General features: G+C 38.5%; 1 protein-coding gene across 1 annotated transcript in view; it reads left to right on the top strand.

The window, feature by feature from the left end:
* Positions 1-22,505, top strand: part of MCF2L2 (MCF.2 cell line derived transforming sequence-like 2) — a 272,800-nt gene that overhangs the window by 239,445 nt on the left and 10,850 nt on the right. The window contains exons 23-25 of the mRNA XM_047875619.1: positions 2,505-2,720; positions 3,640-3,732; positions 3,907-3,985. Coding sequence (XP_047731575.1) covers positions 2,505-2,720; positions 3,640-3,732; positions 3,907-3,985 — 388 coding nt within the window. The remainder of the gene's footprint in view (positions 1-2,504; positions 2,721-3,639; positions 3,733-3,906; positions 3,986-22,505) is intronic.

The following is a 22,505-nucleotide window of genomic DNA, read 5'->3' as shown; positions in this document are numbered from 1 at the left end:
CTCACCCAGCTCTCCACAGGTCATTAGAGAGTACACACCTGGACTTGTTCCCCACTCCCCCATCATTCGGGTTTCTTTTAGAATTGCTTTTACCAGCTGTGCTTCGAAGTGATGCCTGCACGTTCACCAAATGTGTTGTCAGAAAACAGCTTTACCTAAAATCCACTTGTCTATTCTGGGGTGTGGTTGAGGACATGTTCAGTATTTGACTCAGTGATTCTTTATTGAGGACCAGGACCCATGGAAGAAATTTCTCTCATATCTCATTAATAGGAATTGCTGTGTGTTTCCTGAACAACTGGTTTGGGTATGTTTTGGGGCATAATGTATCATATAGTGTTTTCCTCTGTACTGCCCACTAGAAGGTCAGAATCTTGTCTGCAACAGGTTTACATGGCTTTATTTTATGGGTTTTATGTACAACTTCTTCATCTTTATTTTAATCTTTTTTTTCACCCTAATTTCCTTGGTTATTTTCTGTCTGCTTGTATTGTATATATTTTTATAAGATATATCATTTTTTTTTAATGAGGTGGAATATAAATACATTTTAAAATAGAAACTACCAGGGTGCCTGGACGGCTCAGTTGATTAAGCATCTGACTCTTGATTTCGGCTCAGGTCATGATCTCACAGTTCACGGATTAGAGCCCCGCATTGGGCTCTGTGCTAACAGCAGGGACTGACATGGGATTCTCTGTCTCCCTCTGTCTCTGCCCCTCCCCTGCTTATGCCCCCCACCAAAGTAAAATAAGTAAGCTTAAAAAAAATAAAATAGAAACTACTGATTATAGCTGTTCATGTGGCAAATATTAAGCACCTACTTTTGCCAATGGCCTTGATGAAAACGTATTTCCTGCATTATTTATGTGTATATAGTAGAAACTGAATGGGTTTAAAGGAGAATGCAATCACTGCGATTGCCACAGTGGCTCCTGGAAGGATGTGGAAAAAGTGAAGAATTTCTCAGGGGCTCTCATGAACCCATTATCCATCTCTTTTGGAGCCTGGTCAAGCTGAGCCTGTGCAAAGCTAGAGTGTCATGCTTTCAGGGGCGTCCTTATGGCTTGGGGCTCTTTATTCCTTCACTCACCACAGTTTACACGTGTAAACTGTACAAAGCAAAAAGAGAAAAATAGCACCGCAAGCACCATGGAAATGACTAGAGTCTATGTTCTTTTTTATTTACTTAAAAAAAATTTTTTTTAACATTTATTTATTTTTGAGACAGAGAGAGAGAGAGCATGAATAGGGGAGGGTCAGAGAAAGAGGGAGACACAGAATCCAAAACAGGCTCCAGGCTCCGAGCTGTCGGCCCAGAGCCCGACGCGGGGCTCGAACCCACGGACCGTGAGATCATGACCTGAACGAAGTCGGATGCTTAACCGACTGAGCCACCCAGGTGCCCCGAGTCTATGTTCTTGAAGTTTTTATTTTAGAATTTCAGAATTGCAGCAAATCATTTTAATATTCACAGTTTGCTCAATATAAACAATAAATTATAAAAATGCCCACTTATAAATAATGCACATATTTCTAGTATTAACTCTCAGGAATTGTAAGGATTTATGTCAGCTAGACATAACTCAGGGAAAATTCTCTTTCCTGGTCCTTTTCAAATAATTTTCTCCTTTTGGCGTTTTCCTTTAGGGAAATAAATTCTTTATTATCTACCTCAAGTGGTCTAGTTTTTTTAAAAATACAAGATAAAATACAATATTCTTAGCTCATCTCACTCCGCTACCCTTTGGAGACAGCTCAGAGATGGCAGAGTCACTAATTTGGACTTTTAACCAGACACAGGAGAAAGGTGGGTTTGCTAGTGGAGGGATAAGCATCATAAAATGGTCCCTGAAGCCAAATAGACTTTCTAAAACATTTTGTCATTTGGGGTTATCTTTGCCCCAGCCACTCACTCTGAAAAACACAAAGTTGAATGTAATTACTATTTCCATTACACTGTTATGAAGATGAGGGGATACTAAGCTTTTTTCCTTCAGAACAAATCTCACATTCCCAGCTTCTCATACCCGAGGCAGATGTTAGGATACAGATGAAATGCATGGATTATTATGGAATAGGTCCATAATGCAGCAAAAATTCTGTCACTCCTGAACATACCTAAATGTGAATCTCTTGCCCTTTTAAAGTAGACTGTCATGTATCAAAAACAAAGAAGAGGAAACAGAATTCTGCTAGCTGAAATTAACTCTAAAGACAAAAATATCAGAGTACCAGTATCTTTACTTCAAGTATTTCTAACATGCTTTATGTTTCTTACCTTGCACAGCTGAACTATTTCCCTACATAACTGAAAGGTGCCATGCTCAGTGAAGCTCACGAAATTGTAGTTTTGGTTTAGTGACAGATGAGCCTGATTGGCACTTTCAAAATTGTCAACTTCAAATAAGCACGCTTTATAATTTGGAAATAGACCCTTATGGGCTCTTTCCCTGTCAAGAAATGTAACAGCTTATTTTTATGTATGTCTGTGTTTCCCAAAGGATGACATCAGGAAACTGGGCAAGCTGTTGATGCATGGTTCTTTCAGTGTCTGGACAGTTCACAAGGATCGTTATAAAATGAAGGATTTTATTCGATTTAAGCCCAGCCAGAGGCAAATCTATCTTTTTGAAAGAGGAATCGTGTTCTGTAAGATACGAATGGAGCCCAGTGACCAGGGCCTATCTCCTCATTACAGCTTTAAGAAATCCATGAAGGTAAAGGGGTCCTGTTGCATTTGGGAATCAGCACGACCCAATGGAGAGAAATATCAATATCCTTGTTTTACAGATCAGGAAACTAAAGCCTAGAGAGGAGAGGTTAACTTGCCAAATGCCACACAACAGAACTAGACTCCACATCCAGACCTTTCTAACTCCAAAGTCAAGCTGGTAATCAGTCACTAAACAGGGTCAGGGCTGGCATTGAGAAAAGAGTGCTAGGTAGAGAAAAGGGACCATATGGCAGCCTGTCTGGACAAATTAATTGGGAAAGTACCTTCCAGGCAGAGGGGTGAAAGACTTGGTGATTAGAACATGGGCTGGATTTCATCTTTGACTTACCCTTCTCAACCACACATCTTTGCATACAAGCGTTGACAATATCCTGGCTCTGGAGGTGTAGGAACCCACGTCTACACCAAGCATCATCTCTCGCCTGTGTAGGAAATATTTCATAGCTGGTGAGGAGACCCCCCTCCCCCCCCCCACACACATGCATGTGTGCAACACACACACATGCATGTGTGCAACACACACACATTTGTGCTTTTGTGATTAAAGTTGCTAGTTGTTCATAGTAGCTTTTGTTATTTATGTTTCTTAGTGGAGACTAATTCAGTTACTATTATATACAGATTTGTGAAATAACTAGGTGTTAAAGGAGAGATGATCTCTTTGCTTAAAGGTTGAGGAGTCCATGAAAAGATACAGTCTGTGTTGTCCCCTGAAACAGAGAAGAGAGATGACACTGTGTGCTTTATGCTCCTTGGGGCCATTAACAGACAACAACAAAACATGTGAAAGGAAGATAGAAGAAGAGAACTACCAAGGGTAGAAAGAACTAGAGTGGCTGACGGGGACAGTTTAAAAATCAGACAACAGTGGTACAGCAGTTTTTCTTCTTTCTTTACAATAGCTGAAGACACTTTCGGTTCGCCAGCTTGGAAGGGGGAGCAACAGAAAGTTTGAAGTTGCCAACCGAAATGGACTTGAGAAATACATCCTGCAGGTAAAGCTCATGCCTTCCTCACAGGTGTCTGCTACTCTTTCCTTATTGTGTTCCCTGACTTGGCAAGTGTTTTCTATCTCATTATTCTAAAGGTCACCCAGAAAATAAAAACCCTGTCCAATTAATGTTCCATGTGATCTGATACTCAGAGTGTCTTCTTATCTGCAATTGCAGGCAACTTCAAAGGAAATCAGAGATTGTTGGTTTTCAGAAATAAGTAAATTACTGATGGAACAGCAAAACAATATTAAAGGTAAGGTTACCCCTGCTGACTTTAGTCTGCAGAGTTATACTGATTCTAATTTTGTGGTGGGTGTGCACACTGGGGATATTGTTAAAGAAAATGGTTTGCCAGGAAAATAACTGTGGCCACATTTTCATGGCACCTGGAAGCACCTATGCTTGCTTTAAGTTGTGTGGGGTTTGTATGTGTGTGTGTGTGTGTGGTTGTGTGTGGATGTGTCCCTTTCAACTGTGTTCCCCCTACATACCAAATTGTCGAGGTCAACTTTCTCAACCCCAAATCCCAAACCCACCCAAGATTATGTTATGGGGATTTAAATGGCCAGTACTACTTTCAGAAGCTGTACTGCTTTTTTTTTTTTTAAAGCTGAGATATAATTAGCATACCATAAAATGCACTCTTATTCAAGTGTATAGTTCAATGGGTTTTGATCTCTTCACAAGGTTATGCAACCGTCACCAGAACATTTTCATCACCCTCCCCGACAATAAAACCCTGTGCCCATTGGCATTCGTTCCCCATCTTCCTCCTCCCCTCTGACCCTGGCAACTGTGAATCTGCTTTCTATCTCTGTGGATTTTCTTCTTCTGGACATTTTACAGAAACAGAATCATATAACATGTGGCATGTTCTGTTTAGTTTCTTTCACCCAGCAAAATGTTTCCAGTGTTCATCCATATTGTAGCATGTCTCAGTACTTTATTCCTTTCCATAGCTGAGATATAGTACATTGTATGGATATAACATATCTGTTTATCCATTCATAAGCTGATGGATATTTTGGTTGTTTCCACTTTTTGGATAGTATGAATAATGCTGCTATGGAAACTTGTGTATAAGTTTTTGTGTGGACCTCTGGGAAAAAATACATATATATATTATACATGTATACATGTATACATGTATACATGTATAATATATATAAATAATTTCTGGGCCATATGGTAACACTAACTCTATGCTAACTTTCTGAGGAATTTCCAAATTGTTTTCCAAAGCACTACTACCATTTCTTGTTTGCACCAGCAATGTGTGAGGGTTCCATCTTCTCCCTTCCCTCACCAACACTTGTTATTGTCTTTTTATTATTACTATTATTATTATAGCCATCTCAATAAATATGGAATGGTAGCTCATTGTGGTTTTGATTTGCACTTCCCTAATGCTAGTAATATTGAGCATCTTTTCATGTGCCTATTGACTATTTTAAAAAAATTTTTTTAGGGGCACCTGGGTGGCTCAGTCGGTTAGGCGTCCGACTTCGGCTCAGGTCATGATCTCACGGTCTGTGAGTTCGAGCCCTGCGTTGGGCTCTGTGCTGATAGCCCCTTCCATGCTCATGCTCTGTCTCTCTCAAAAATAAATAAATGTTGGGGTGCCTGGGTGGCTCAGTCGGTTGAGCATCCGACTTCAGCTCAGGTCGTGATCTCATGGTCTGTGAGTTCGAGCCCCGCATCAGGCTCTGTGCTGACCGCTCAGAGCCTGGAGCCTGCTTCAGATTCTGTGTCCCTCTCTCGCTCTGCTCCTCCCCCGCTCATGCTCTGTCTCTCTCTCTCTCTCTCTCTCTCTCTCAAGAATAAATAAAACATTAAAAAAATTTAAAAAAAATAAATGTTAAATTTTTTTTTAATGTTTGTTTATTTTTGAGACAGAGAGAGACAGAGCATGAGCGGGGGAGGGGCAGAGAGAGAGACAGACACAGAATCCGAAGCAGGCTCCAGGCTCTGAGCTGTCAGCACAGAGCCCGATGCGGGGCTCAAACCCACAAACCGTGAGATCATGACCTGAGCCAACCAACTAAGCCACCCAGGCGCCCCAACTTATTGGCCATTTGTATATTTTCTGTGAAGAATGTCTATACAACGCCTATGCCCATTTTTAAATTAGATTATCTTTTTATGGTGGTTGTAAAACCTTATTTCTATATTCTGGGTACTAGACTTTTATCAGATATATGATTTACAAATATTTTTTCGCATTCTGTGGCTTGTCTTTTCGCTTTCTTGATGACTTCTTTGTTGAAGTCTAATTTATCTATTTTTTCTTTGGTTGTTTGTGTTTTGGCGTCATATCTAAAAAATCATTGCCTAATGGCACCTGAGTAGCTTAGTTGGTTAAGCATCCAACTCCTGATTTCAGCTCTGGTCATGATCTCATGGTTTGTGTGATCGAGCCCTGCATTGTCAGTGCAGAGCCTGCTTGGGATTCTGTCTCTCCCTCTCTCTCTATCCAGCCTTCTATCTCTCAAAATAAATAAATAAACATTAAAAGAAAAAAAGAAATCATTGCCTAATCCAAGATTTATACCTGTGCTTTCTTCTAAAAATTTGTTTTTAACTCCTTGATCCGTTTTGAGTTAATCTTTGAATTAGGGATCTAAGCTTATTCTTCCACATGTGTATATCCTATTGTCCCTGAACCATTTATTAAAAAGACTGTTCTGTTCTTCACTGAATGGTCTGGGCACTTTTTATGGATTCAAGTGCCTTAACAATGTTTGTATTCCCCCCAAATTCATATGTTGGAACTTTACCCAATGGTAACACCCAATGGTATTAGGAAGTGAAGACTTTGGGAGGTAATTAGGAGTAGGTGAGGTTATAAGAGTGGAGCTGACATGAATAGGATTAATGCCATCATAAATGCCATGAGAGAATTTTCTTCCTATCTCTGCTCTCTGCTATGTGAGGATATAATGAGAAGTCAGCAATCTGCAACCGAGAAGAGAACCCTCACCAGAACACAACCATGTGATCTAAGATTTCCAAACCTCTAGAACTGTAAGAAATAAATTTCTGTTGTTTATAAGCCACCCAGTCTATGGTACTTTGTTATAGCAGGTTAAACTAAGACAACACCCTTGTTGAAAATCAATTGACCATCGATGCAGAATTTTTGGTTGACAGTCTTTTTCTTTAAGCACTTTGAATATGTCATGCCATTGTTTTGTGGCCTCCATAGTTTCTGATAAGAAATCAACTATTAATCTTATTTGAAAATGTGTTGCATATGACAAGCTGCTTTTCTCTTACTACTTTCAGATTCTTTCTCTTTTGATAGTTTGATATATCTATGTGTATCTCTTTGAATTTGTATTTCTTGGAGTTTGTAGATAATTGGATGTGTAGATTCGTTTTTTCATCAAATTTGGGAAGTCTTCAGCCATTATTTCTTTAAGTATTCTTTCAGCCTCTTTGTTTTTGTCTTCTTCTGGGACTTCTATTCTGTCTATATTGGTGTGCTTGATGGTGTCCTACAGATTCTTAGTGGCTCTATAAATTCTTTTTCATTCTTGGAGTGCCTGGGTGGCTCAGATGGTTCAGTGTCAGATTTCAGCTCAGGTCATGATCTCGCGGTTCATGAGTTTGAGCCCCACCCTGGGCTCTGTGCTGACAGCTCAGAGCCTGAAGCCTACTTCAGATTCTGTTTCTCCCTCTCTCTGTGCCCCTCCCCCACTCATGCTCTGTCTCTCTCTCTCTCTCAAAAATAATAAACATTAAAATTTTTTAATTAAAAAAATAACTATTACAAAAATAAAATAAAATAATAAAATAAATAAATTCTTTTTCATTCTTTTTCTTTTTCTTCCTCAAACTGGATAGTTTCAATTGATCTATATCTAAGTTCTCTCACTCTTCTGTCTGCTCAAATTTGCTATTGAGCCACTCTACTGAATTTTTCTTTTTGATTATTATACTTTTCAACCCAGAATTTCTACTGGCCCCTTTTAAATATAATTTCTCTCTATTTATTTTCTCAATTTGATGAGTGTTTGTTCTCATACTTTCCTTTAGTTCTTTTTTTTGTTTGTTTGTTTCCTTTAATTCTTTGAACATTTTATAAATAGTTGATTTAAAGTCTTGGTCTAGGAAGTCTAATATCTTGGCTTCCTCAGGGACAGTTTCTCTTGATTGCTTTTTTTCTTTTTTCTACATATGGGCCATGATTTCTTGCTCCTTTACATGGCTTACAATTTTTCTGCTGAAAACTGGACGTTTAAAATAATATAATATGGCAATTTTAGAAACCAAAGTCATCTCTATCTCCAGGGTTTTTTGTTGGTATCATTTGTTGTTTTGTTATTGTTTGTTTAGTGATTTTTCCAGTCCTTGCCAGGAGCTCTGTGTGGATAATGGGGTACACCTTCAACACATAGACAAACAGGTGACAGTTCCACCTTAGCTTTCACTTCCTATTTGTACAGAGCCCCAAGATCAACCAGAGATGAGAGCATAAGACCTTCTCAGATTTTTCATGAACATACATACAGACTTGGGCATGTAACATGGTCTTCCAGATTCTAAGGAATATTGGGAGCTTTTGAAAGCCACTATGGACATCTCATTCCCAAGTTTTACCTTTTAAACTTTGGATTAGCCTATTTTTGTCCCAGCTGTTATCCAGTGCCTTGGGCAGCCAACAAGTTAAACAATTGCCTCTAGTAATTTTCTACAAATATCCCTGGGGAAAAGGTTTTTCACACTGTGCAAGCTCTGAATTGGTCTAAGGAAGACAGCCTTGTAAGTAGGGTGTTCCAAAGAACTCCCAAGCAAGTCGAATAATGACAGTTCTCTGGAAATGAAACTTTGATTGAACTCCAACCTTGTTCTGCCTCCTCCTATGGCTGCCAGGTTGTTAATTTTCACCATGACTGCAGGCTGTTGGTTTCCAAAGCTGCCATCAAGAAGGAGGGGTTGGTTGGGAATAGGGCAGCTAAAATACCACAAAGTTCACTGTTCATACATACTAAGATACTGCCATTTTTCTTGAATAAATATTCTCCTGATTGCTGTAAGCCTTTGCTTAATTTCTAGTGTTCTGAAAGTATCGTTTCTGTTTTTGCCAGTTTTTTCCATGTTTTCATGGAGGAGACCATTTTTTAGGGTTTTTTTTTTCTCCTGAACTATTTTCACAGGTATCACTTGCTGAATGCCTTTTAATAATTAAAACTCATCTTTGAGTAGGCTTTGCTCTTTCACATTTGTTTTTTCAATTGATCCTCATAACAGCAGGGATATTTGATAGGAAAAATTCACAATAGGTTTGATCAATTGAGTTCAGATATTTCCTTCAGGTAATGTGAAGGCTAAGAAATACTAGTCTCATGTGGAAAATCTCTCTCCTATCATTTATACTGACAACGGTTGTTGTGTTTGGTAAGGAAAGTTATGTGACTATGAAAAGATAAACTTTGTCCTTAGAGACTTAGCAGGAATGCGACCATTTCACATTCTTTCGTGTCTTCTCTAACCATTAGGTGGATAGGAAGATGCAAGGGTGAGTATGCATCACAAGATGTAGAAAAAGATAATCTAAGAAGGGTGATTGGAAAACCACCACATCAGTTTTCTGTCACAACAACCAAGTGATGTAAGTTTCTTATTTAAACTTCTGGCCTTTGCCAAGAAATAATACTACATTATGTAGTTTGTTTTAATTTATATAAAGTTAATATGGGGAAAAACTACTTTTGCTTTTGAACTATTAATACTATACTAAATATATGTTAAGGTAATTGAATATGAGAGCTCTGGAGACATAAAACAGGAAGATGTAATAACCCCAGTAGAACAAGTTACCTGTTTTCCCCAGAAGCAACATTCTAGTCACAAGATTGTACTAGAAATCCTTACCATAGTTTCACAAAGGATGGTTTAGGGATAGCCTGCCTTAGAATTACTTGAAGAGCTTGTTACAAATGCAGGTATCTGGGTCCTATCCTAGAACTGTGGAATTAGGATAGCTGTAGTTAATGACTTGGAATATGCATTTTAGCTTATTAAAGTTTCTGGACAAAGGCCTTAAACTATTATTTTTTAAATGCCTTTATTGAGGTATAATTAACAAAATAAACTGCACATATTTAAAATATACAATCTGATAAGTTTTGACACATGTACACACCTGTGAAAGCATCACCACAGTCAAGATAATGAATACATCTATCACCCCTACAAGATCATACCCCTTTTTATTACCTTTCTCCTGTTCTTTCCTCATCCCCCACTGCTTTCCAGGTGGTCACTGATCTTTTTATCACTAAAGATTGGTTTGAATTTTCTATCGTTTCAGAAAGAGAATCATACAGCATGTACTTTTTTTGGTCTGGTTTCTCTCACTCAGCATAATTTTTGTGTTTTTGTGTAACAGTAGTGTATTCCTTTAAGTGCTGTGTAGTATTCCATTGTTTGGATATACCCCAATTTCTTTATCCATTAACAGGTAAATGCATAACTATTTTTCTTTTTGATATGTCTGGCTAGAGGTTTATCAATTTTATTATTTTTTTCAAATAACCAGCTTCTGGTTTCATTGATCTGTTCCATTCTTTTATTTTTTTAGATTCTATATCATTTATTTCTGTTCTAATCTTTTTTATTTCCTTCTTTCTGCTGGCTTTAGGTTTCATTTGTATTTCCTTTTCTAGTTCCTTGAGGTATAAGGTTAGGTGTTTATCTGAGATTTTTCTTGCTTCTTGAGGTAGGCCTATATTGTTATATATTTCTCTCCTAGGACCACTTTTGCTGCATCCCAAAGGTTGTGTTTTCATTTTCCTTTGTCTCCATGTATTTTTTAATTTCTTCTTTGATTTCATGGTTTATCTATTCATTGTTTAGTAACAATGTTGTTTAACCTCCATGTATTATTTGTGGTCTTTCCAGACTTTTCCTTGTAGTTGACTTCTAGTTTCACAGTGTTGTGGTCAGAAAAGGTGCATGGTATGACTTCAGTCTTTCTGTTATTTGTTGAGTCCTGTTTGTGACCTCACATGTGATCTATTCTGGAGAATGTTCCATGTGCACTTGGAAAGAGTGTATATTCTGCTGTTTTAGGATGGAATGTGCTGAATATATTTGTTAAGTCCACCTAGTCCAGTGTGTCATTCAAAGGCATTGTTTCCTTATTGATTTTCTGTTTAGATGATCTGTCCATTGATGTAAGTGGAGTGTTAAAGTCCCCTACTATTATTGTATTATTATCAATTATTTCCTTTATGTTTGTTATTATTTTATATATTTGCATGCTTCCATGTTGGATGCGTAAACATTTACAATTGTTTTATCTTCTTGTTGGATTGTCCCCTTTATTATTATATAGTGCCCTTCTTTGTCTCTTGTTACAGTCTTTGTTTTAAAGTCTAGTTTGTCCACTGTAAGTGTTGCTATTCTGGCTTTCTTTTGACATCCATTTGCATTAAAAATATTTTTCCAAACACGCACTTTTTTTTTTTAACGTTTATTCACCTTTGAAAGAGAGAGAGCATGAGTAGGGGAGAGGCCAAAAGAGTGGGAGACACAGAATCCAAAGCAGGTTCCAGGCTCTGAGCTGTCAGCACAGAGCCCGATGCGGGGCTCGAACTCACAGACTGTGAGATCATGACCTGAGCCGAAGTATTTAACTGGTATTAAATACCCTTTTTAAAATTTTTTTTTAATGTTTATTATTTTTGAGAGAGAGACAGAGCATGAGTAGGGGAGGGGCAGAGAGAGAGAGGGAGACACAGAATCTGAAGCAGGCTCCAGGCTCCAAGCTGTCAGCACAAAGCCCGATGCAGGGCTTGAACCCACGAACTGTGAGATCATGACCTGAGGCAAAGTCGGATGCTTAACCGACTGAGCCACACAGGCTCCCCTCCAACCACTCAATTTTAACCTACAGGTGTCATTAGGTCTAAAGTGAGTCTCTTGGAGGCAACATTTAGATGGGTCTTGGTTTTTTTCTTTATCCATTCAGACACCTTATGTCTTTGATGAGGGCACTTATCCATTTACATTCATAGTAATTATTGATAGATATGTATTTATTGCCATTTTATTTCTTGTTTTGTGGTTGTTTCTGGAGATTTTCTCTGACCTTTCTCGTCTTTCTCTCTTTCATGTTTTGCTGATTTTCTTTAGTGATATATTGGGATTTATTTCTCTTTATGTTTTGCATGTTTCTTAGTGGTTTTTGATATATGGTTGCCATTAGGTTTATATAACCTCTTCTGCAAATAGCAGTCTACTTTAAGTTGATATTTTAAGTCTATATTAAATTGATAGTCTTTCAAATTTGAACCCATTCCCCTCCCCATGTTTTAGGTATATGTTATTATATTTTATATGCTTTTCTGTGTGTGAGTTCCTTGACTGATTTTTACAGAAATATTCATTTTTACTGCTTTTGTATTTCCTGCCTTTATATTGTCACTTTTAGTATCTCTTTTCCACTCACAGAGTCTCCTTTAATATTTCTTGCAGGGCTGGTTTAGTGGTCATGAGCTCCTTTAGTTTTTGTTTGTCTGGGAAACTCTTTATCTTTCCTTCTATTCTGAATGATAGCCTTGCTGGATAGAGTATTCTTGGCTTTTTATCTTGATGAGGTCCCAATAGTTCATTTTTGCTTTTGTTTCCTTTGCCTCCAGAGACATGTTGAGTAAGAAGTTGCTGCAGCCGAGGTCAAAGAGGTTTTTGCCTGCTTTCTCCTCGAGGATTTTGATGGCTTCTGTCTTATGTTTAGGTTTTTCATCCATTTTGAGTTTATTTTTGTGTATGGTGTCAGAAAGTAGTCCAGATTCATTCTTCTGCATGTTGCTGTCCAGTTTTCCCAACACCATTTGCTTAAGAGACTATCTTTATTTCATTGGATATTCTTTCCTGCTTTGTCAAAGATTAGTTGGCCATACATTTGTGGGTCCATTTCTGGGTTCTCTATTCTGTTCCATTGATCTGAGTGTCTGTTTTTATGCCAGTACCATAGTGTCTTTATGATTACAGCCTTGTAATACATCTTGAAGTCCGGAATTGTGATGCCTCCAGACTTGGGTTTCTTTTTCAGAATTGCTTTGGCTATTTTGGGTATTATCTGGTTCCATACAAATTTTAGGATTATTTGTTCTAGCTCGGTGAAGAATGCTGGTGTTATTTTGATAGGGATTGCATTGAATATGTAGATTGCTCTGGGTAGTATTAACATTTTAACAATATTTGTTCCTCCATTCCATGAGCATGGAGTATTTTTCCATTTTTATTTTTGTATGTCTTCTTCAATTTCTTTATAAGCTTTTTATAGTTTTCAATGTATAGAAATTTCAGGTCTTTGGTTAGATTTATTCCTAGGTATTTTATGGTTTTTGGTTGCTTTTGTTAATTTTAATGGGAGTTCTCTGTGCCTCCTGGATCTGGATGTCTGTTTCCTTCCTCAGATTAGGGAAGTTTTCAGCTATTATTTCTTCAAATGAATTTTCTGCCCTTCTTTCTCTTCTTCTGGGACTCCTGTAATACTAATGTTATTACATTTGATGGATACACTAAATTCCCTAAGTCTATTCTCATTTTGTATAATTCTCCTTTCTCTCTTTTGTTCAGCTTTATTGCCTTCCATTAGTTTGTCTTCTAGGTCTTTAATTCATTCCTCTTGATTCTTCCAGCCTACTATTCAAATTGCATCAACCATGTTTCTAATCTCATTTATTGCACTCTTCATCTCTGATTCTTTTTTAGCTCCTTTATCTCTGAGGTAAGGGTCTCACATGTCCTCTATTCTTTTCTCAAGCCCAATGAGTATCCTTATAATTGTCGCTTTAAATTCTCTATGAGGCATGTTACTTACATCTGTTTCACTTAGATCTCTGGCCGTGGCCTTATCTTGTTCTTTCATTTGTGATGAATTACTCCATCTTGGCATTTTGTCTAAGTTTCTGCCTTCTTCTGTATGCTAGAAAAGCCAGTTATGTCTCCTGCTGCTGGAAATAATGGCCTTATGAAGAAGAGGTCATGTAGTGCCCTGGGCCTGGTGCTTCAGGGAGTGCCTCCAGTGTGTGCTGCGTGCACTCTACTATGTTCTGGCTGCTGTATCCCTCAGGCCAGTCATCTGCAGAGGCTCTCCTTGCTTGCTGTGAGCAGTGTTTGATCCCTGGCCTGAATGTGGCAAGCTTTAAGAGAGGTGTGCTCTGGTCTGCTTGTGAAATGAGACCTGTCAGCTCCTCCACTGGAACTAGGGCCCTGCAAAACTTTCTGATTGGGCAACATGGTGTGGGAAGGGGTTTTTGCTGGTCTTCTGGGGGTGGGGCTTGCCACACTGGGACTGAGGCAGGAAGACTGAGAATGGTAGTGGAAGGATAGTAGAGCACAGGGGGGTGGGGCTTAGTGTAAGCAAGTTAGGCAGCTGTGTCAGCACTATACTGCTTCTCACAGGTGGCTCTGTTTATGCTGAGGGCCTGGAAAAGGAAATAGCCCTAACCCGCTCCTTTGTTCCCAAAGAGACATGTCTGAATGCTGCTTCTCAAGGACAAGCTCTCAGAAGAGCAAATAATCTCCCCCATTTGTGTGCCCCAGGCACTCTCCAGATGCTTTTTCCAAGCTATATCCCCCTGGGTTGTTTGCCTGCCTTTTCTTCAGGAATAGCTCAGTGTCCTCCAGCTCTGTCCCAGCCAAGCCTTTAAAACTGCAGGCTTTAAGCCCCATTGGTTGCAAGAACCCATGAAAATTCAGCCCCTCTCATTTTCTAAGTCAATGGCTATAGAAATGTTCTCCTTGTACATTCCCCTGTGTGCTCCTCTCTCTCTCTCTCTCTCTCTCTCTCTCATCCTTCTCTGTGACCATGACTGCCTCCCCTCTGCAGCAGCTACAATCTGTTTCTCCCCTAAACCATGTCTCTGCATTTGCTACCTTCTTCAGTGTGGCCTCTCAAGCCCTACTCAAGTCCTAACCCTGTGCTCCCTAGGTTGTGACAGGAATGTAAAATATAGATAAGAAGCAGAACCCCACAAACATTCTCTGGGACAGATCACATGAAAGGTCAAAAACCCAGTTTCAATTAATTTAAGAAGACTGAAATCATATCAGGCATCTTTTCCAACCACAACAGTATGAAAATCAGTTACAGGAAAATACTAGAAGAAACAAAAAAATGGAAGCTAAATAACATGTTACTAAACAACCAATGGGTCAATGAAGAAATCAAAGTAAAAATTAAAAAATACCTGCAGACAAATGAAAATGAAAACACTACAGTTCAAAATGTTTGCAACATAGCGAAAGCTTTTCTAAAAGGAAGTTTATAGTGGTACAGACCTACTTCAAGAAAGAAGAAAAATCTCAAATAAACAATTTAACCTCACACATAAAGGAACTAAAAAAGAAATAAAACAAAGGCTAAAGTTAGTAGAAGGAAGGAAGTAATAAAAATCAGAATGGAAATAAATGAAATAGAAACTTAAAAACATAGAAAAGATCAATGAAACTAAGAGCTGGCTCTTCATAAAGTTAAACAAAACTGATGAACCTTTAACTAGGCTCAGCAAGAGAATAAGAGAGGACTCCAATAAAATCAGAAAAGTTACAATTGACACCAGAGAAAAACAAAGGATTATAAGAGATTACTATGAAAATTTATATGCCGACAAATTGGACAACCTAGAAAAAAATGGATAGATTCCTAGAAATTGCAATCTTCCAAGACTGAATCAGGAAGAAAAAGAAAATCTGAACGGACCAATTACTAGTAATGAAATTGAATCAGTAATTAAGGAAACAACAACAACAACAACAACTCCCAACAAACAAAAGTCCAGGACAAGATGGCTTCACAAGTGAATTCTACCAAACATTTAAAAAAGATTTAGTATCTATTCTTTTCAAACCATTCCAAAAAATAGAAGAGGAAGTAATGCTTCTACATTCATGCTATGAGGCCATCATTACCCTAATAGCAAAACCAAAGATACTATAAAAAAAGAAAAGTATAGATGAACATCTCTGATGAACACAGATGCAAAAATCCTCAACAAAATATTAGCAAGCTTAATTCAAAAATACATTAAAAGGTTCATTCACCACAATCAAGTGGGATTTATTCCAGGGATACAAGGATAGTTTAATATATGTAAAGCAATCAATGTGATATACTATATTAATAAAATGAGGGATCAAAATCATACAGTCATTTCAATAGAGGCAGAAAAAGTATCTGACAACATTCAACATCCATTTATGATAAAATCTCTCAACAAGATAGGTTTAGAGGAAACATACCTCAACATAATAAAGGCCTATATGAAAAGCCCACAGTTAACATCATATTTATTGGTAAAAAACTGAGAGCTTTTCCTCTAACATTAGGAACAAGACAAGGATGTCCATTCTCACCATTTTTATTTAACATAATACTGGAGATCCTAGCTGTAGCAATCAGACAAGAAAAATAAATAAAAGGCATCCAAATTGATAAGCAAGAAGTAAAATTTTCACTATTTGCAAATGACATGATACTATACATAGAAAACCCTAAAGACTCCACCAAAGAACCTATTAGAAGTAATAAATGAATTCAGTAAAGTCATAGTATACAAAATCAATATACAGAAATCTGTTTTGTTTCTATACACTACTAATGATATAGCAGACAGGGAAATTAAAAATTAAAAGTCCCATTTATAATTGCATAAAATAAAATAATAAAATAAAAGTATTAAATACCTAGGAATAAATTTAACCAAAGATGAAAGACCTGTACTTCAAAAACTGTAAGACATTGATGAAAGACATAAGAGATAACACAAATAAATAGAACAATATGCTATGCTTGAAAGAACAAATATTGTTAAAATGTCCATACTATCCAAAGCAATCTACAGATTCAATGCAATCCCAATCAAAATACCAATAGTGTTTTTCACAAAACTAGAACAAAATATTTTTTTATAAAAAATTTTTAAAGTTTATTTATTTATTGAGAGAGAGAGGGAGGGAGGAGCAGATAGAGAGGAAAAGACAGAATCCCAAGCAGGCTCCATGCTGTCAGCACAGAGCCCAGCATGGGGCTTAAACCCACAAACTGTGAGATCACAACCTAAGCTGAAACCAAGAGTCAAAGGCTTAACCGACTGCGCCACCATGGTGCCTCTAGAACAAAAATCTTCTAATTTGAATGGAACCACAAAAGACCCCCGAATAGCCAGAACAATACTGAGAAAGAAGAACAAAGCTGGAGGTATCACAATCCCAGATTTCAATATATACTATAAATCTATAGTAACCAAAAGAGTATGGTACTTGCACAAAAATAGACATAGATCAGTGGACACAAATGATAGCCCAGAAATAAACCCATGTGGGTTTTTTTTTAATGTTTGTTTATTTTTTAGAGAGAGAGGGAGGAAAAGAGGATCTGGAGTGGCTCTGTACTGACAGCACAGAGCCCAATGTGGGGCTTGAACTCACAAACCGTGACATCATGACCTGAGCCGAAGTCAGACACTCAACTGACTGAGCCATCCAGGTGCCACAAACCCATGCTTATATGCTTAACTAATCTATAAGAAAGGAGGCAAGAACATATAATGGGAGAAAGACAGTTTCCCCCATAAATTGTGTTGGGAAAGCTGGACAGCTATATTCAATAGAATTAAACTGGGCCACTTTCTTATACCATACACAAAAATAAACTCAAAATGGATTAACGACCTAAGTGTAAGACCCTAAGCCACAAAACTCCTAAGACAGACAGTACCTCTTGGAAATCAACCTTAGCAATATTTTTCTGGGTAAATCTCCCAAGCAAAGGAAGCAAGAGCAAAAGTGTAAACTACTGGGACTACATCAAACTAAAAAGCTTTTACACTTTTTAGTGTAAAAGGAAAGGAAAAAAGGAAAAAAAGGAAACCAAAAAGGCAACCCGCTGAATGGGAGAAAACATTTGCAAATGATACATACAATAAGGCATAAATATCCAAAATAAATAAGGAACTCCTATAATCCAATGCCAAAAAACACAAATAGTCTGATTAAAAAATGAACAGAGGACCTGAATAGACATTTTTCCAAAGAAGACATACAGCTGGCCAACGGACACATGAAAAGATGCTCACCATCAGTCATCATCAGGGAAATACAAATCAAAACCACAAAGAGTATCACCTCACACCTGTCAGAATGGCTACTATCAAAAAAACAAGAAATAACAAATGTTGCTGAGGATGTGAAGCAAAGGGAACCCTCAAGCATTGTTGGTGGGGATGTTAATTGGTGCAGCCACTATGGAAAAGAGTATGAAGATTCATTTAAAAACTAAAAATAAAAGTGCCATACTATCTAGTGATTCCACTTCTGGGTATTTACCCAAAGAAAATGGAAACACCAAATCAAAAACATTTTCCAGGGTGCCTCTGGAGACAGCCAGGAGGAAGGGGCAGTACAGACTCAGAAGGGATTTCGGAAAGGTGCTCCTTATCCCCATCTATGCCTGTCCACTCAAAAACGTTCTCCATCTGTAACTCCTCACCCTGTGCAAGGCACTCAGGAAGTACCTAATAAGTGATTGTTGAATGAACTTGTAATCCAGTTCAGGTACAGTGCCTGCTTAGTTTTCCTAGGCTCCTTTGGCTTGATCCTAATGGAAGCACCCAGGCCCTCAGTCAAAAAGATGATAGAGGTGAGAGGGGGTGAGGACTGTGCTAGACAGAGCAAGTACTCTACTACAGCATCTAATAGGCTCTATTATAATTTTATGGTGTGTTTAACTTTTTCTTCCCATTAGACCACGAATTCCTCTAGAGAATGAAGGTTGTCTTATTAGTTTTAACTTCCCTTAGGCCTCATATTATATAAAGGCCTAGCACTCATAGGTGCTCAGTAAATGTTTAGCGAATAAACAAATAAAAGAACTCATTGAATAATCACATCAGGCTGGCAAACCACTCTGCAAGCAGAGTCAGGGGTGATGAGGTTTAGCTCAGGACACATCTCATTCATCTCAGACCTCCAGAGCCTAGCAAGTGTTGAGCTAATCTAACCCAAAAGAATTACTATAATAGTTGGCATTTCAGACAGGGAAGAGAGGAGGAGGGAGCTATAGCAAGCCCATGAAACAGCTTTTAAGAGGATGAAAGGGGATTCCTCCTCCTCACCTCTCCCACTTTAAGACTCGTAGCCAGGGGCACCTGGATGGCTCAGTTGATAGAGCATGCAACTCTTGACCTAGGGATCATAAGTTTGAGCCCCATGTTGGGTGTAGAGATTACTTAAAAATAAAATCTTAAAAAAAAAAAAAAAAGACTTGCAGCCAGTTCGAAGTTAACTGTATAATCCAGCAAATGGTGTCCACTGAACATTCCCTTGTTGACTGTCATGCCCAGAGCCAAGGCAGGTCCTAGACTATGGTGAAGGAGGATGAAGCAGGTCCTTGAAACTTTAGGAGAACCCGAGTGAGCCAGCACCACTCCAACAGGCATAGGGAGGAATGCATGTGCCATTCTTTCCAATGGCTCAACATTCGTGTATATTTCTCTAAAGAAAAGGCAATGGAATGGGATTTGTTCCCTGGATTGAAAATATGGAAAGAGCTACCAGCAGTTAGGAAGACCCAGTCCCCGGCACACATGGGATTAAAGGTAGGACCCAGTGGGAGAGTGGGGGAGTAATGGGGGATACCAGCTCTTTAGAAGCTGAGGAAGACATTGCCTGATTCTCAGTCCCTTCCTTAATTATGTGAGTGAGAAGAAAGATATAAAATCGGTTTTCTGCTATTCATTTGTGTGGCTCTAATTAGGCCAGAATTAACAAGAAGGGCAAATGTTTCACATCTAATGTGACTCCCTCTTTGGAAAAGCTGCCCTTTTAAGGAAATGATTGTAGGGATAAGAGATTGCCAGTATGTCTCTGCTTGGGAATAAAGACACTGGGTCATGGCAACTTTATTTCTTGCTGTGTCCAGGATTTATGGATTTCACCTCCTCTCAGAGCTTTTCCAGGGAAAGGTTAGGAACACTTGATCCAGGTGCTTCCCCACAAGGCTTCAGCCCTGATTTCTTTGTGTGTCGGTTTTCTGGTGGCTAAATTGGGTATGGGATCAAAAAGAACAAGTATGGAAGCATTTTATATTCTAATGACATAATAGATTATGGTTTACAGGGCTCTGAATGTGCTGTGTTTGTTGCCATCTTTTCTGTCCTTGCCTGTTTAAATTGAAGATAACCTTTTCCAAAAGACCTTCTACTTTATGCTGTTACCACTGCCCATAATCCAAGTCTTGATTTAGTATTTGAGACTTCAGTTTGGGACTATTATGTAATTAATTTCATGGGACATGCAGTATGTATTTAGGCCTACAGTTTATTTAGAAAAGGCATCTGGAAGGAATTTTAGCACAAAATACATTTACTGAGTACCTACAAAGTACAAAAGTCATTGAAGAAATATACACAGACCCCACACCCCAACTCAGGGGCAAAGCTAATTAATGTTATGCTTATTGGTCAGACTTCTAGACTCTTGGATGCTAATGAGCATGAAATGGCAAATTAACAGGAAGATGGTCACATAATAAGTAATTGGATGTGCAGTCTTGGTCAACAAATATTGGTGGCAGTGCCTTTAATAAAGCAGTGATTCTCAATTAGGGTATATATGTGAGTTATAATATTTTATATTTGGGGGGTGCCTGGGTGGCTCAGTCTTGATTTCGGCTCAAGTCATGATCTCACAGTTCTGTGAGTTTGAGCCCCACATTGGACTCTGTGCTGACAGTGCAGAGCCTGCTTGGGATTCTGTTTCCCTCTCTCTCTCTCTGCCCCTCCCCTACTCTCTCTCTCTCTCTCTCTCTCAAAAATTAAATAAACTTTTTTAAAAAAATCTTTAAAAAACAATATTTTATATTTGGAAAATACAAAATGACCTTGCTTTCTTCTTAGTACAGACCAGGAAAAGTTAGGCTTGAGAAAAATCTTGGCTGGTGAGAGTTTATAGAATATAGTGCCTAAATTTGCTTTTCACAATAAGACCTATCTCTCTATAGAATGTAGTAAAATCTCTGGGAGGTATGAAATTTTTATGTTTTGTTTTCCATGGAGATTTTATAATGGCTTGTGAAAAACTTTTTTAAAAAAGATAAAATCAGGGACGCCTGGGTGACTCAGTCGCTTAAGTGTCTGACTTCAGCTTAGGTCATGATCTCACAGTATGTGGATCTGAGCCCCACATTGGGCTCTGTGCTGATGGTGCAGAGCCTGCTTGGATCCTCTGTCTCCCTCTCTCTCTGCCCCTCCCCTGCTCGTGCATGTTCTCTCTCTCTGAAAAATAAACATTAAAAAAATTTTTTTAAGGATAAGATAAAATCAGATTTTCATCTAAATAATTAGCTTTATCCCCCAATACTGTCTCTGATCAAGTTACATCATGACTTTCTTTTCCATTTTGAAAAGCTAAAATGAAGGAAAACCCCTGGTAATGGACTGTCCTTTCAGCTGGGGCCCTACAGATGAGGAAAATGTGTGTTGAGAATTCCATTCTAGGTTATTTAACAGGTGACTCTTCAGATTATCAAGGACTATTAGAAAATTGACCTTATCCAGCCTTATCTAGTCCTGAAGTATGTTTTGTTTCTTGAAGCATTTAACTCCCTTTTTCATGTGCCAAGATTCTCTCTCTCTTTTTTTTTTAATGTTTATTTTTCAGAGAAATAGAGAGACAAAGCATGAGTGGGGGAGGGGCAGAGAGAGAGGGAGATACAGAATCTGAAGCAGGCTCCAGACTCTGAGATGTCAACACAGAGCCTGATGTGGTGCTTGAACTCATGGACCACGAGATCATGACCTGAGCCTGAGTCAGATGCCCAATGAACTGAGGCACCCAGGCACCCCATGTGCCAATATTCTCTTAAAGAGACTGTTAAAAGACTCTTTGCTTGAAGACATTGGTACACAATTGTCAACAGTGGCATAATCTATAAATTTATAGATATGACTACTTGATAAGTTATAACTCCCTCACCTAAAACATAAGGATGTGGATTGTCCCGGTGCCTTTCTGTTTTTTCTTCTGTCTATTCTGCTAATTCCAAGTGATCAGACTCAAAGGTATGAGATAAGCAGAAGAATGGATAACATTTAGTTAAGTGCGCCTTCGTCTAGACTTGGTTGTAGGCTGTTTGTGTGTGTGTGTGTGTGTGTGTGTGTGCGCGCGCGCGCGCGCGCGCGCGTGCTCACAGTTCAATGCTAGGAAAGCAGGCTGGCTTCAGGAGTCAGGGAGATAACAAGGGAATAACCATTATGTCCTGTGAACTTTGACAACTTTTTCACAAGTTAGTTTCACAAAAACCAGTCAGCTCTTCAGAAGACTGGCTGACACCTCAAAGCAAAACATAACAAAACAAACCCAGAAACCAAAAAGCAAAACTCAAGAGTTACAGTGTGAAAAGTAGTATATAGTACACTGAAAATACCAAATGCTGGTGATGGTACAAAGCACCAGGAACTCTCATTCTCTGCTGGTGACAATGCAAAATGGTAGTTTGAGAGTTTCTTACAAAAGCTAAAAATAGTTTTACCATACAGACCAACAATCATATTCTGTGGTATTTACCCAAATGAGTTGCAAACTGTGATTTATCCATACAATGGGAAATTATTCAGGAATAAAAAGAAATGAGCTGGGGCGCCTGGGTGGCTCAGTCAGTTAAGCGGCCGACTTCGGCTCAGGTCATGATCTCACGGTCCGTGAGTTCGAGCCCCGCGTCGGGCTCTGTGCTAACAGCTCAGAGCCTGGAGCCTGTT

Source organism: Prionailurus viverrinus, chromosome C2, assembly GCF_022837055.1.
Source record: "Prionailurus viverrinus isolate Anna chromosome C2, UM_Priviv_1.0, whole genome shotgun sequence".
Lineage (NCBI taxonomy): Eukaryota > Metazoa > Chordata > Mammalia > Carnivora > Felidae > Prionailurus > Prionailurus viverrinus.
This window is presented reverse-complemented; position numbering and strand designations above follow the sequence as displayed.